This window comes from Poecile atricapillus, chromosome 1 (genome assembly GCF_030490865.1).
Source record: "Poecile atricapillus isolate bPoeAtr1 chromosome 1, bPoeAtr1.hap1, whole genome shotgun sequence".
NCBI classification, from domain to species: domain Eukaryota; kingdom Metazoa; phylum Chordata; class Aves; order Passeriformes; family Paridae; genus Poecile; species Poecile atricapillus.
Window position 1 is genome coordinate 158,970,684 of NC_081249.1, and position 14,241 is coordinate 158,984,924.

Genomic DNA, 14,241 nt, shown 5'->3' on the forward strand with positions numbered 1-14,241 from the left:
AGAGACCCTTAGTAGACTGCCGAGCTGTTAAATTGCCAACCTACCCACTAGTTAATTCTGCAGCAGAAATACAAGCATGCCTGGACCAACCCCCAGAGCTCAACTCTGAACTCCTCTCTCGTTCTGTCAGAATTCCCAGCTTGTTTTGAAAATGGCATTTATTTTTGTTAAATTGCAAAAGAGTTGGATGCAGTCTGCTAGTTGTGTTTTGCCTCTCCTTCTTTGTGCAGTGAATTTTGTTCATTCCCTTTACATGCCTCAAGTTGCTGTAATGCTGCTGGGAAAGTAATTGCCTTGCACTTTCTCTTTCTGATGCCCACGGGTGACTGTGGGGGGACTCCTCCCTGGGCACAGTGCAGAGTTAAAAGCCCAGCTTTTGCTGCCTTGCTTAAGACCTGGTTATTTCTTTTCTTTTTTTCCTTTTCTTTTTTTTTTTTTTTTTTTTTTTTTTTTTGTCAGCTGCCTGTTATATCAATCACAGAGCTGGGATCTATTTATAGGTTGGGACTCAGAGTACTGTGTCCTAGTCACAAAGAGAGGCAGAGACGCAGAGGGGACTGTCGGCTGGTGCAGGCAGAACCAAAAGATATTTAATCAGCAATTAGAAACACCTGAGGGCAAGGGAAATTCTACTCCAGCCTCGAGCCTCATCTCTCAGCCTGCAGCATGTAAGTAGCGAACTTCTATCTTTTATTGCGTTTATGGGCTTGTGTTTTGTTTCTTTTTTTTTTTTATTTTTTTTTTTTTTTTTTATTTTTAATTCAAGCATTGCTCTGCACAAATCCTTTTATCTGGTCTAAAAATTATGGCAACATCTTGGTATAGTTAAAGGTAATAATTTTTTCGATTTTCACTCTGTCAAAGGAAGGTCAGTGCGACCCACAAGCAGGGGAGTTGGTTCAGAACTTTGTAGAAATCAGGCAGTTTCTCTATTTAAGTGTGGCTTTTTCCTCTAGAAATAAGTAAATGAAAGTTTGAGTGGAACAGTTTTGTTTTGGGAATAGAAACAGTCAGGTTTGCTGGCATTCCAAAAAGGTCAATGTATAACGTAACTCTGCTTAAGGGCTTACCAAGGACAGGTGCTATTTATCCCATGCTGGTAAAGGCAAACCTGGAAACTTTAGCAGTCCTGTCTTAAAAGAACCAAGTGAAAACCTTCTCTCTATTAAAAACCCAAAATCCAATACTCCCCAAGCTGCATATCAAATCTTTTATCAGACACATGCAATGAAATTTTGCTTTTACTAAAGGCATTTATCATTGAGCAGTTGATATTTCTTTAATTTTAAAAGTCCCAAAGCAACTGAAGTATCTTCAATGACAAAAGAGGGGTGCAAGTCTTTGCAAAGTTGGCACAGTGATAATCAAAGAAGGAACTTACTCTCTCATCACCAGTGAGATGTTTGCTTTAAAGCAGTGAAGATGTAAAATGTTTGAACAATTATATGTTTTTGGAGTATTTTTATTAACAGAAATATGAAAAGAGGGAGAACAATAATTAGTCAGAAATTGTTTTTTATTAATAGCTTTTAGTAGAAATATGAAGAGAGGGAGAAAAATAATGACTGAATTTTTTTGTTAATAGCTTTTAGTATAATATTTTTGTCAAAATATAAAGGGGTTTTTCTTGTTTCGTATTTTTGCTTCAGAGGTTTGTGTTACATCATTTTATGCAATTTAGGGTTAATATTAATTTCTAAGTATAGGAAAATAACCTTGCTATGTCTACTTCCCAAAACCTTAATATTACAATTTTAATTGTGGCTTGTCAAGTTTTTTAGCATAAATTTCTCACTAAATATATGCTCTAGAAAACTTTTTTTCCCCCACAATTTACCATTTTTGAGGGTACTAATAAATTAAATGCAGCAAAACTTAAAATAATTTGGAGGAAAAAGTGTCTAATAAAAACAGAGTAATAGTACCACAGCTGCCTCACAGTTAAAACATCAGGTTCTGAAAAATACCTGATAGATGAATTTGTTGGATTGACTGTAGATGGGTGACAAATAGGCTTCTTCTTTAGTTCTTTGTTTTGCATTTCTTCGATGTATGTTTTATAATACTTAGAGCATTTAGCTTAAGTACTGGGAGTAAAAAATATTGTCTACATATTAATGCTTTCTAAGTTTTTAGTCATTGATATGAATACTCCATCGTTCAGCTAGAATTCTGATATAAGGAAGGCTTTTAGGAGAATATGGATAAGCCAGGTGAATTCATGTGCCCATATAATGCCCAAAAGATCATTACAACACATTGCCTATTATGAACCTATTTTTCTCACAAATGAAAAACTGTGAAAACAAAACTGTGATCGTTGTCATCATATGAAGCTTCATTTTGATTATTAAAGCTTTTTGCTTTACTTAAAAATGGATGTATTTAAATTATTTAAGTCCTTTTCTGTTTGTTTTGTCATGATATTACATTTATGCTTCTCTGTGAAAATGAAATGTTATTTTGTAAAAAAGGAGAGGAGATTTTTCTGAAAAGCATTGAAGGACTAAAACTGCTGACTCTGGAACTAACAAAGAATCTATCATATAGCTGGTCTGAGGTCTCACTTAAAATTAAAAACCAAGAGACATTGCTGAAAAAAAAGATAAATAATTATTTTCTTCCTTACACAGGACCAATATTAGCATGACTATGCTTGGAAATAACTGCAACCCGCCCCCCCCCCCCCCCCCCCCCCCATTTACCATACATTTTCACAGAAATCTGAGCATCCCCAAAGAAGTCTTCCAAGAATAAAGCTATACAAAATTCAGTCTTAAGAATTTATTTGGACATTTCTGTAGTTGTGTCCACAAAATTTCTGGACTTTATCCTTTTCTTTCAAACACATGTGAATATTTTTCCCTGTTACCTGACATATCTTTTGATTACTGCTTTGGAAAAAAAAAATAACCAAGCACCTACTGTCCTGTGGCATAATCATCAATGCTTTCTCATACTGCTTTTATTTGGAGGTAAAGAGTTACCTGTGGTTAAAGAGATCACCAATGCATTATGTAGTAGAAAGTGTTTGTTATTTAGTTTCTGCTTCACTAATGATTCACATTTTGTGGACTAAGCACCTATCAACCTCCAAACTGCCTTACTGTACATATGCTGTTGCATGATTTTTTTTTATTCCTTAAAAAACCCAACAAATATATTTTGTTTCATCCCATTTTATTTGTTTATTTGACTGCAAAGTAATGATTGACATGCAGATTCTCTTTTCCACGCCTCTCCTTTCATTGCTGAGTATGACATCTCTTGGGAATTATAAATAAAACCTGTGCCAAATCTGCTGCACAGGTGTCTGGAGTACAGCATGCTCAGGTGTCTCACAGTAAATCCCTGAGAATATGAAGTAAATACAAGCAGGATAAAAATACTCTTCCTGAAACAATTCTGTGTTTTGAGGGGCCTTCTGCATAAACCCCCCAAAGCCAGCAGCCAGTTATTAAAGACTGTGTAGCTGTCTCTCTCTTACCTTTTTTATCACTTTACCTGTACATCTGTCCATCTATTTCTCATCTATTTTTACATTTCATTATGCTGTGCTTGCTCTCCAGCTCTCTTCTTTTCCTTTCCTGAAGACACATTTCTATCTGGCACAGAAAATAAACTCAGATTGCGGGTAGTTATGTTAATCTAATTCAATCCTCTGTGGGCTAGGAGTGAAATTCTAATAGTGGAGCTGTTGAGGGCTTTTTTGTTAATGGCTTGGGGATTACATTGAGTTAAAGGCTCATTTCCTAATCAAACAGAGAGGGAGAGAGTGACTCCGAATATTTATGAGTCTCCCAGCGCGAGTTAAACATTGAACTCCAAAAGCAGGATTTCAGTGCTGCAAGAAAGAGTTAAAACCCCTCAGGGCTGCTGTGGAGAGGGAAAAAAAAAAAAAAAGGAAACCAGTTAAGCCATCAGCATTTTCAACTGCTGTATAACTTCAGTTTGAGAGAAAATAATCATCTCACGAGCTAAAATGGAAACTGTAGCAAGATATTTAAAACAAAGTCAAGTGATGCTTCAAAAGGCTCTTCTTCAGTGAAGCAGGATGCATGCAGTGCATGCAGCCGCCTAACAGAAACTCCAAATAAATACTCTTCTACATGAGAAGGTTTGGAGGGTGGGTTGCCTTTTTATTATTAATGCCTGGAAGACACAATTTAATTTTTTAATGCTTTTTGGTTTTGTTTCTACTTAACTCTTGGGTCACCTTTTCTTTAAAAATGAAAAAAATAGAAAGTATGGATGGGTCAGTATCTAAATCATCCTACTTCTCTTCTGTAGACTGGTATCTTTTGAGGCATTTTTATGTCCCTCAATTTTGCTGGAGTCTTGCATCGAATAATCTAGTTGAAGAACTGTATTTGCTGTGACAGGAATGATTGACCAAATTAGTGCCTGATTGCTTTTGCAATGAGTTCATCATATATGCGTGGGCAGCTTGAGAAGACCTTTCTGTTGCTGAAAAAGAGCAGGCCTTCCTGCCTGCAGCAAGCCCAGGACCTCTGTGTTGTTGCTAAGGCTTGGTGTGTTGTGAACTAGCCAGCAGTAAGCTTTTTTTGCTCTGAGCTGGGATTTAGAAAATTTCTCTGCAGCAGGTGAGCTGCACAAAATCAAGACTGTGCCACTCTTCTGAAAAGAGATCCTGGAAAGGAATGGGGATAGAAACCTGTCGTTTTCTGACACATGGCCAAGTCATATATCTGTATTCCTCAGTTTCCCTGTTTGTAAAATGATATCTGGCTGCCATCAAAATAACTCCAAGATCTACAAAGGACAATCTTCTATAAATCCCAAGTGGCCGATTTTCCCATGGGAAAAACTGTGAATCACTGACATAGGTGCATAGTTGAAAACAAGAGGGTATGTACTGGGAACAAGAGTTGACCCCCTTCATTTTATTTGTTGTTGTTTGGTAGGGGTCTTGGTTTGTTTGGTTGCAGTTTTTTAAATACATTTCATACTAGCCACCAATAAGGTTTTCTGATTTTGGCATAACAAGCAAATAGAAGACTAACTTACTTCTGGTGTAACATTCAGTGGTGTTGTCCTATATACTAGGTCTGAGTTTAGTCGTAGTGGCCCTGGCTGAGATGAAGCTCTACGTTTATTCAAAAGTGGTAAGCTCTGGCTAAAAAAGTAAGTCACTGTTTCATCCAGAGCCATGTGTATCAATGGTCATCCTGTATGCCCCAAACTTGGCATTTTTGCTGACATGTCTATCTGGATGTAGCACCTTGAGGTAAGATTTGGCACCTTGCCCTAGTTTAAAAATTATTTAAAACTGCGACCTGATGTGAATGCCTGAGGCCCCTTTTTCTTTGTGCTCTGTGCCTGGACCTGCTGAGGAGCACCATCAGCTAAAGTGCACTTTATTATATGCATTTGAAATACATATTAATACTGTTTCCCTCTACTCACTGGAATCTACAGCAGATCACTTTGAAACACAAGCTTTCTGTGGCTGAGCTGAAAACTGTGTAACTTTTTTTTTTCCTGCCTTCTCTTTCCCATCACGGTTTCCTATCTTTTTGCCTCAGCCTTTTCCTCTCCTGCACTATTCTGCTGTGGCCAGTTTATACTTAGATTAGCAGTTTATACTTAGATTTCCCCTGCTGACCTTTCAGGCAAAATACACTTCTTTCTCCTCTTTTTGTCCTTTCCAGTGCTATGCTGAATCTTATGAATGACTTGTTTACCCTGAAGGTGGCTGCATTTCAGTGAAGCTTTGCCTGGCATATATACAGTTTACAAAGAACTGGGAAGCTGAAAAGTGTTCTACTTTCCCAAGAAGGCTACCATGTTCTTGCATGCTACAAGTACTTTAAAAAATATAGTAGTATAGGAATTCCAAGGAAGGAAATACTGCAATTCTAAAACTTTAAAACACATAGCTAAGTTGACATGTTTCCTTCAAAGTAATGACTGTTTTAAAGTCTCAGCACACTTGCAAATCTCTAGAAAAAGTGCTGCACCTTTGGGGGAAATTACTTTTTCTGGAGGGATAAATCTTGCAACTAAGTCTTGCTGTTTGGATCCTGGAGAGCATATGCCCAGCACATACGAGAAGGAAGCATAAGTGGCTATTTTTATTCATTAAGGAGTTGCTGCCCTTTCCTTTCCCCCAACCATGTGAGATGCGAATGATCCTGCTCACAAGAGTTTCACGCTGTGCTCAGAATGGATTCTCTTTTTCTTCATAATTGTGTTTGCTGGATCAGCAAACTCCACAAGTTCTTCCCCCAGTCTTCTGTGATCATCTCTTTGTGTAGGCCTGAGCAAATGACTGGTAGCTGTGTACTAAAATAGGCATTCAATCAACATCCCCCTAAAGCTCAGAGGACCTAGAGGGTAACTTTCTGGGTGAGAAGAGAGTATGTCTGCCACCAGGCTTACCTTTCTTTTTGTTTGCTTTCTTATTCATCCTTAGACCCCTTTTTCCCCCTGCAGGCTTCCTGGACTTTTTAAAATTGCAGTTATTATCACTGGCAGATTTTTCTGCTTCTTCCCTTTAAATAAGAAATTCTTTTCTGTTGCATCATGTCCCCATGGCCTGCTACCGGGGGTTTCAACCTTTCCCTGTTGATTATGTGAACTCAAGTAGATTGGTGAAGAGCTCATGTGAATAGGATTTTCTCAGTCATACTTTTTTTGATCTATGATCTGTAGCACTGAAAGTGTGGCAACACTCAAGTTATAAATATTGGTGAATGCTATCTTTGCATGGGAGAGGGAGACAAGGATTTTCTGAGTGCAACACTGGCTAGGAAGAGACTACTTGCATCAGCATCCTCTCTCAGAATCCTCGCTCAGAAAGACATTTGAGGAGCCTATCTCAAGTCCCACTGCTTTTTAGGTGGAAATTGCTATGTACAGCTTTAAGTATGTTCATGCCAGTCTTTAGACCAAACTGTTTGTATCACTGCTGTTCTTCACTTCTAGCTCTGGCAGGTTCCCTGTTCAGTTCAAGGTGTGCCTCTTCACTGATGAGATGTGTTTTGCCCATCTCTTAACTGGGTCCCTGCTTCTCCATTCTCGATTGTCTATGGAAAATTGCCTGATCCCAGGAAAACTCTTTGTGTTGCTGCAGGCTTTGAGTACAGTCCTGTTTTGCCTCCCGTAAGCTCTATTCCCTTTTTCACATTGCAGATAATCACACGATTCTTCCATTCTTCCTGAGCTTTCATCCCATCCTTCTTATTCTCTTTTTGTGACAGAGGATTGAACCTCACTTTTGTGTGTCTCTAAATAGGCTCTACTCTTGTGACTCTCTGTAATGACTGTCCATGCCATCTACTGCCTCTGCAGCCCTTTGTGAGTGTCAGCTGGTGCTCTGGGACTCTTATACTCCCTGCACAGAGAAGTAGTTGGGGATAGAGAGATACAATTTCTTTGGGCCCTCTGTCCTGTACAAAGAAATCAGATGCGAGGATGTCTCCATGTGCTCCAAACATATATAATGTTACTACTGCGCTGAGGTGATGGGCCATACCCCTTGGTAATACCATGTTGACCTGGATATAGTAGTTCTAGCTCTGTAATTTCTCCTGGCACATGGGTTTGGGAAATGTGTGTTTAAGGAGGACAGAATTAATGGGGCTGCTGCTATGTTTGTGAAGAGTTAAATGAAGGGGGATGAGAGTCACAGCTTCTCCTGGGGAATAAGGACTAGCCAGAAGAATTGATTGTCTTGGCTTATTGATCCTTCAGGAAACAGCACTGAAGTGATAATGCTGTTCCTGCCACTTTGAGCCACTTTGTACCAGCAACAACCTCTGTTTACCTAGGATAGTGCAAAGGAGAAGCTGCACTGTTGCTAACTCATTCCAGAAAAAAGCCATGCCGGACATGTTGAGTTTACCACTTGTCTGTCTGTTCCCAGTGAGAGGTGACTGAGCAGAGGTAGCTCAGAATTTGTATTTTATAGTGCTTAATGGAGACTGACTGCAAATGTTAGCTTGTGAATTGCCATACTGAGACTTTGCTGGCAGCATCTTGGTCTGAAGCATTGGTTGGACTAGATAGTCTTTAAGGTCCCTTCCATCCCAAACTTTTCTGTGATTCTACAAAGTCTCAGATTGTTATGTCACAGGATATCTATCTCTCCCATCCTTTTCCTTCCCTTCACCTTTCTGGTCAATTGACAGTTGCCACTCAGCTTGTCTTGCTTGTAAGTTGAACCAGGGAGGTCCAAATGCTTTTATCCTGTGACCCCAACACCAACTCCTAGCCAGAAGCCAGCTCACTTGTGTGGGTTGATGGGAGGTGGATGATGAGACATCCGACTTCCTTTGCACCGAAGCACCAAACTTGCCCTGAGAAATCAGATAATTCTTTCTGGCCTCAGGGTGGCAGAAGGAGAAGCACCCACCTGCTGCAGGGGCTGCTGGAGGAGCAGTGCTTTTTGTCACTCAGCTACACCACCCCTGTGCATGCATGAAATTTGTACATGGAGCACAGCACTGCAGAATGTTGGTTCTGAGCACCTGTTGGGCACTTCTGCAATCACAGGCCTGTGAGAAGTGGAGGCCTTGATGGTGTCTGGGCTCTCAGTTGTCCGTGTAACACAGTGGGCTGGGGAAGCCCTTACACCGTTGCCTTGAGGCCTCAGTTGCAAGCAGCTGATGAACTGGGCTTGGTTCGCACTGTTTGCTGGACCACTGCTGATAACTACAAGTTTTGGACTTTCACCTGTAGAAATAAATGAGCAGACTTCTCATGATGCTTCCTATCTCTTTTTGTCTCTGCTTTGTACTTCAACATGCTTTGCACCATTTCTCTTTTTGGATGTGTTATGTTTTCAATAATCTCAGGCTGGTCTCTGCAGCTTCCCATAGCAAGGTCAGAACACCAAGAAATCTTGGGACCATTTGGAGTGTGTTGCAAAATCTTGCACAAAGCTAGAAGGGCCGAAAAAGCTATTGTGAAATGCTGCTATGTTGAGTCAGGCCAGCTTATATATAGAGATATGCAAATAAAATACAGAGCCATTTAATTACCCTACATATCATTTCTATACTTCATCCTCTTTGATGTTGCCAACAACTTTATTGCAGCACTTGATGTTTGACTTTACATCTCGACCATGTGAAACAAGATGATGAGAAAAATTGCAGGTTTTTTTTTTAAAGAAGAAAAGTGTCTATACCACAAGGTTTCAGGGAACAACTAAAAAGCAATGCCAGCTATATTCTTAAAAAGAAAAAAAAAATATGGTATTAATAACCACTAATGCATAATAGAATATATAATTATGTTTATTTTGGGATTTGATCAGTAGCTGAACATTTGAGGCTCACAATAATGAATTTAATATAGTATGCAACATCATGTGTTATGTAATGTAAAATTATTATCTACTACTTAATAAATCTCATGCTGTGACTGTTCTACTTCTTAACTAGCTCTCAGATTATAGCGACGAGTTCTACTGGCAGCTTTGGATGTTGCTTCTGTTTTGCTCCTGTTGTTTGTATCATGTCACATTCCCTACAGCTGGGGCTGCTGCATTTAGCCATGAGACAGCTTCTGTCTGAAAGAGCTTCCAATTTGATTCAAAACAAGAGACTAGTAGGGTAGAGTCAGTCGTGAGGTCTGTGGCTAGAGGAAAGATGAGGGCAACTGAGACAGGAATTTGTGGCAATGTATTGCTGTGTGGCTTCTTGGGAGTACAGGTGGCTTTGCTTGATAAGTACTTAACAAAAAGATACCAAAAAGAGCATAGGCCTATATTTTCCTGTGTAACACTTTATTAACTTTAATAATTCTTTGCTTGTCAAAATTAGCACCTCCACTTTTTTAGCTAAGAAGAGAGCTCTGCTACATGTTCTCAGTATCTTTACATACATGTGTCTTTTCCTTACTTTTTCAATGAGGTAGTCATCTTTTTTTTTTTTCCAAAAAGAAATGCTTTAAATAAAACAAATGAAATACTGTATTAAATTAAAATTAGTCTTGGGTTCTTTTCTGTGTCATTTAGTGACAAAGTTATGGATGGATTTAAAAAGATATCCCCATAAAGGCATTTATGGGACATGTGGACTCATTAGTGGCAAGTACATGTTACGGTCTAGATGGAATTGTCTAAGCCACAGGCTGCCAACATACTGATTTATGAGGTCTGCAAAGGTCCAACAAGATTAAAAGTGGGGGAAAACTTTCTTACAGTCTTTCCCTGAGCACATGTTAGTGTTTGATATCAGAGGTAGAATATGGGGCTAAGTGACATCATAACTTAACCTGATGTAGCTCTGCTAGTAACTTTTCTTGCAACTGGATTCACTGTTGTCACTTTTTGCAGTTACTTGTTTACATGATACTATGTTACAGACATGTAGAATCTATATTTTGGGATATCCAATCTTCCTTACCCTGAATGTTTTTCTCCTGCTATAGGTATGTTTCTAAAGCTGCTAAAGTCCCTAGGATAGAAAAGCTATGCCAATTTGAAAATAGCAGTGAAGAGAAGATTGCAGCCATGGAGCAAGACTGAGCTAAGCAGAAACGATTCTTCCTGAATTTACCCTTTCTGTATGGTACTGTGTTCCTTCCCACTGACTGCATGGTTCTTGAGGTAACATTTTCAAGGCAGAAGTTAGGCCCAGAGGGAAAGAGGCAGTGGGTTAGAGGACCTTTCAGGTATTTATGTTTAAGACCACATTATGCAGCAGCTGGGAGTTTGTTTCAATGTATTACATCCTTTTCTCTGTAAGGCTGAGATCTGCTGATGGGTTTTGGCTTGGTGGCCTGTTGAGGCAGAGGACATTTGCATTGCTGTATCATCAACTGGCAAAGGTTTCTTGAAGCAAATGGTCACTGCATTAGAGCAGCCAACGGGGCCTTTGTCTTGTGGGTACTTGTTCCTTGCAACCTTGTCAATGGCTTCTGGCTTCGACTTCCCCATCTGTGCGTGAGAGAGAGTGATGTGCCCCCCATACCTTCTTTCTGCAGTGCAGCACATGGGAAGACCTTCCCAGGTTTTACCTGACAAAGGAGGAAACTGGACAAGAAGAAGGTACTTTGCTTTTAAGATGAGAGTACTGTGTGAGAAAGAGGAAGGATCACCAACATCTTCCACTCAGTGGTTATATGGTGGAGCATGCTTCTGGTACAACACCTATCCTCTCAGCCCAGAGTACTGAAGATGTGTCCTCTCATCTGCTGAAAACTGTGGCTTGGTGTTTTGGATTTTTTTTTATTTTTTTTTCCCCAGGATTTCTTGGGCCTTTACCAGTGCTGCCATCTGTAAATTTGTAATTGTAAACCTGTGTAAACTTGGAAGCTCATGTAGTCTTATGTAGTTTTGCTGCTGTATGTCTTCAGTAAAATGTGAAATGCCTTGGGGCTTCTGAGCACATTTACTTTCATGGGCCAGAATTCACCTCTGTGGTGTGAAGACAGCTGTGCATTACTTTTTGGGAGCTAGAAGAGGCCAGGGAAGAGGCAGCAGTGCTTCCTAGCCTGCTTCACATGTAGATTTTAATCTTTAGCATTTTTCAGTACTTTGCTCTGGTGGTTATTGATGTACATGGGAATCAACCCAAAATCTTTTATGCTGAAGTCTTGATAAACCCTCAGACCTGGAAAACTTGTGGCAGGCCTGAAGTGTTAGGGAACCATGCTAGGTTTAGTTCTCCAAACCAGCCAGAAATATTCCAAATTTCCCTTTTTTTGTTTTGAGCCCATCAATAACGTGAGGCAATTATGTGACTGTGAAGAATGATTTGATATTGTACAAACATCTTTTTGTATCGTTTTCTATTTAAAAGCAGAGCTAAGCAGAAGTTTATGCTGCTGGTTTCCCATTTGTCTGGGAAATGCTGCAACTTCAGTAAAGGCACATTTCTGTGGAGAGGAGTCGAGCTGCTAATTTGACTGTAGGAGTTTATTTCTGGAATGCAGCAGTGTTTCACCAACGGAGCAGCTGTCCTGGAAACACTTACCACATGGGGTCATTTTCCTCTCTGTGTGTAATCAACAAAGCCACCCCAGTTAATCTGAATCCTTTTAAGTCTCCTAAACTAGACCATAGGGAGTGCATAGAGATCTACAGGACTCTGACCTCCTTCACTTCCTTCTCCTATCATTAGGGAAGAAAAAATAGTCCCATACTTAAATGTCCCTTAAAGGGGAAGCCTGTAACCTCTTCTGAGCATGGAAAACTGTTTCTTAACAGTAACATACCATGGATTTGGTGGGGAGGCATTGGTCCTCTGTTTTCTATGTATGTTTTGTTATAGTAGCTACAAATCTCCTAAGTTTACCGAATATTTCAGGCTGTGAGATCACAACAGAGGTGGAAAAGCTTCTTGGGTTATTCCATTCTTTTTTTTCTCTTTGATTTGCTTTGCTTGCATAGTTTTCTTCCACCCCTGTTCATTTTCTGGGGTGACAGTTGTGGAGGTAAATTCCTTTTACTAGAAGAGAAATTTGCATAGTTATACAGTTTAAATGATTTCCTAATTTTTTTCCTCTCCCTAGTTCTCTCTCATGTTGCCCAGTTCCTTCCTCACTGTTTACACTCTTCAATACTTTTTTTGATTTAAGCCCTATCTCTAAATGCTCTTTGCCTTCCAGTAGACTCTATGGGGTCGTTTTTTGACCCCTGCTACAACCTTGCACCAGTCTCTTGAACTGCTGTATAATCTTTATTGTGGTTCAATTAAGAATGTTTTATTCTTTGAGTTTAGTGACTCCTCTCTCTGTTTTAAACCTGTCTTCAAGGCCAGTCAAGGGTAGAAGTTCTTTGTGTGTAGGAGAACATTCTCTCTCCAGCCCAGACAACCTTTTCAAGAGACTGCCACCTGGCAAGTCCTGCACCTGTGGTCTGGGCCAGCCTTGCTGCAGCCCTCATGGGCGCATCCCTGGAGCTCCGTAAGGGAATTCTGAATCTGCCAGAATTCAGGGATTGCTTCTTCGATCAGGTACTTGAAACTGAGACCACAAATTACTTTGATGGTTGCTGTCTTCTCTTTGCCCAAGCCGTGCTAGTGTATCTTTTCAGATGATTAAGTATTACTTGGGCTTCCTAAAAATTAACAATATCAAGGACTTTTGCTCCTACAGTGTGTTGTTTCAGAAAGTGATTTCAAAAGATACCTCACTGAATTCATCCAGAGTATTTAATGGTTTCATTTCAGAGTAAAGAAAACTCTAAAAAATATTTAATAAATGTAAGAAGTATTTTTATAAGTTCTTTGCCTTTTCTGATGACATGAACATAATTTGTCCTGGGTCATCCTTACGGAAGGACAGAATCCAGAAAGACAAAAAGGCTGGTGTGATCCCTTTAGAGAAAAGGCAATATAGCTTTTCTTTGCTGAGAGCCAAGGGGCATTAAGCTGTAGTAGGAAAGCAAGGCTGATGTTTGAGAGATGTTGCAGAGGGAACAGGTGATCAGTTTTTTAGCACAGCCTGCAATGTTGCAAATCAGAGGGAGTTGTATAATAATGGTATGTGCCTTTGAGAAGCCTTCAGTGGGCAATAAAGTACTAAATGAACATGTAATGGAGAAGAACAGAACAGTGCTATCCACAATACTATGAAAGATGATGAATGAAATGATGGATTTGTTTTATCTGTTAAAAATAAAGCCATGTTTAGTTAGCCAGAATATGGGAGAAACTGGAAGAACAGTTTTTCCTCTCTTGTTTATGAGCATGTGTTACAGCAGAGTTCGCAGCTTGACTTCAGTGCATGCACACTGAAAATGAGTATTGTAGTAGTGTAGGCAAACCTCAATAGCAAGGCAAACATGTTGGGCTTGACTGATTGACAAGCAGCTCTCTTTACCCTTTTGTAACCATGATGTGATGAATTTATATTATTTGTTTTCATTGGCTTGCTCTATGAAGCTTGAACTAAATTTCAGAACAGTAAAAGAGATTTAAAAAAAAACAAATCTCATTTTCCTCACCTCTAACCAATCCAAAGATTATTGAATTCAACACATGGACAAATTTAAGTGACCACTTTTCAAGATTTGTGCACTGCACTGCGCAGCATTTGCCATTAGCCTTTACATATTCTTTGAATATGCTTTATACTTTCTGGTAGATAAAGCATATGTCCTCTGGCAGAAATGTGTAGTTTTTCATAGCAGGATTACTATAATGTATAAGAAATTGCCTCATGAAAACCATGTATGGCTTGTATCAATTGAAGCTTATTTGGAACAAACAAGTACTGGACAAACAGCTCAAACACTTAGTGAACAGCTTCAGCAAAGCAAATGCT

The 14,241-nt window shown here is 39.5% G+C and overlaps 1 protein-coding gene across 2 annotated transcripts in view; it reads left to right on the forward strand.

The window, feature by feature from the left end:
- The first annotated feature begins 526 nt into the window (after positions 1 to 526).
- ESRRB (estrogen related receptor beta) overlaps positions 527 to 14,241 on the forward strand; it is a 126,483-nt gene continuing 112,768 nt past the window's right edge. Inside the window, exons 1-2 of one of the 2 annotated variants that reach the window (XM_058850214.1) lie at positions 527 to 668; positions 10,402 to 10,541. Coding sequence is in view for 1 of the 2 variants with exons in the window: in XM_058850204.1 (XP_058706187.1) it covers positions 667 to 668 (2 nt within the window). In the remaining variant the exon portion in view is untranslated. The remainder of the gene's footprint in view (positions 669 to 10,401; positions 10,542 to 14,241) is intronic. The other variant, XM_058850204.1, reaches the window with a different exon arrangement.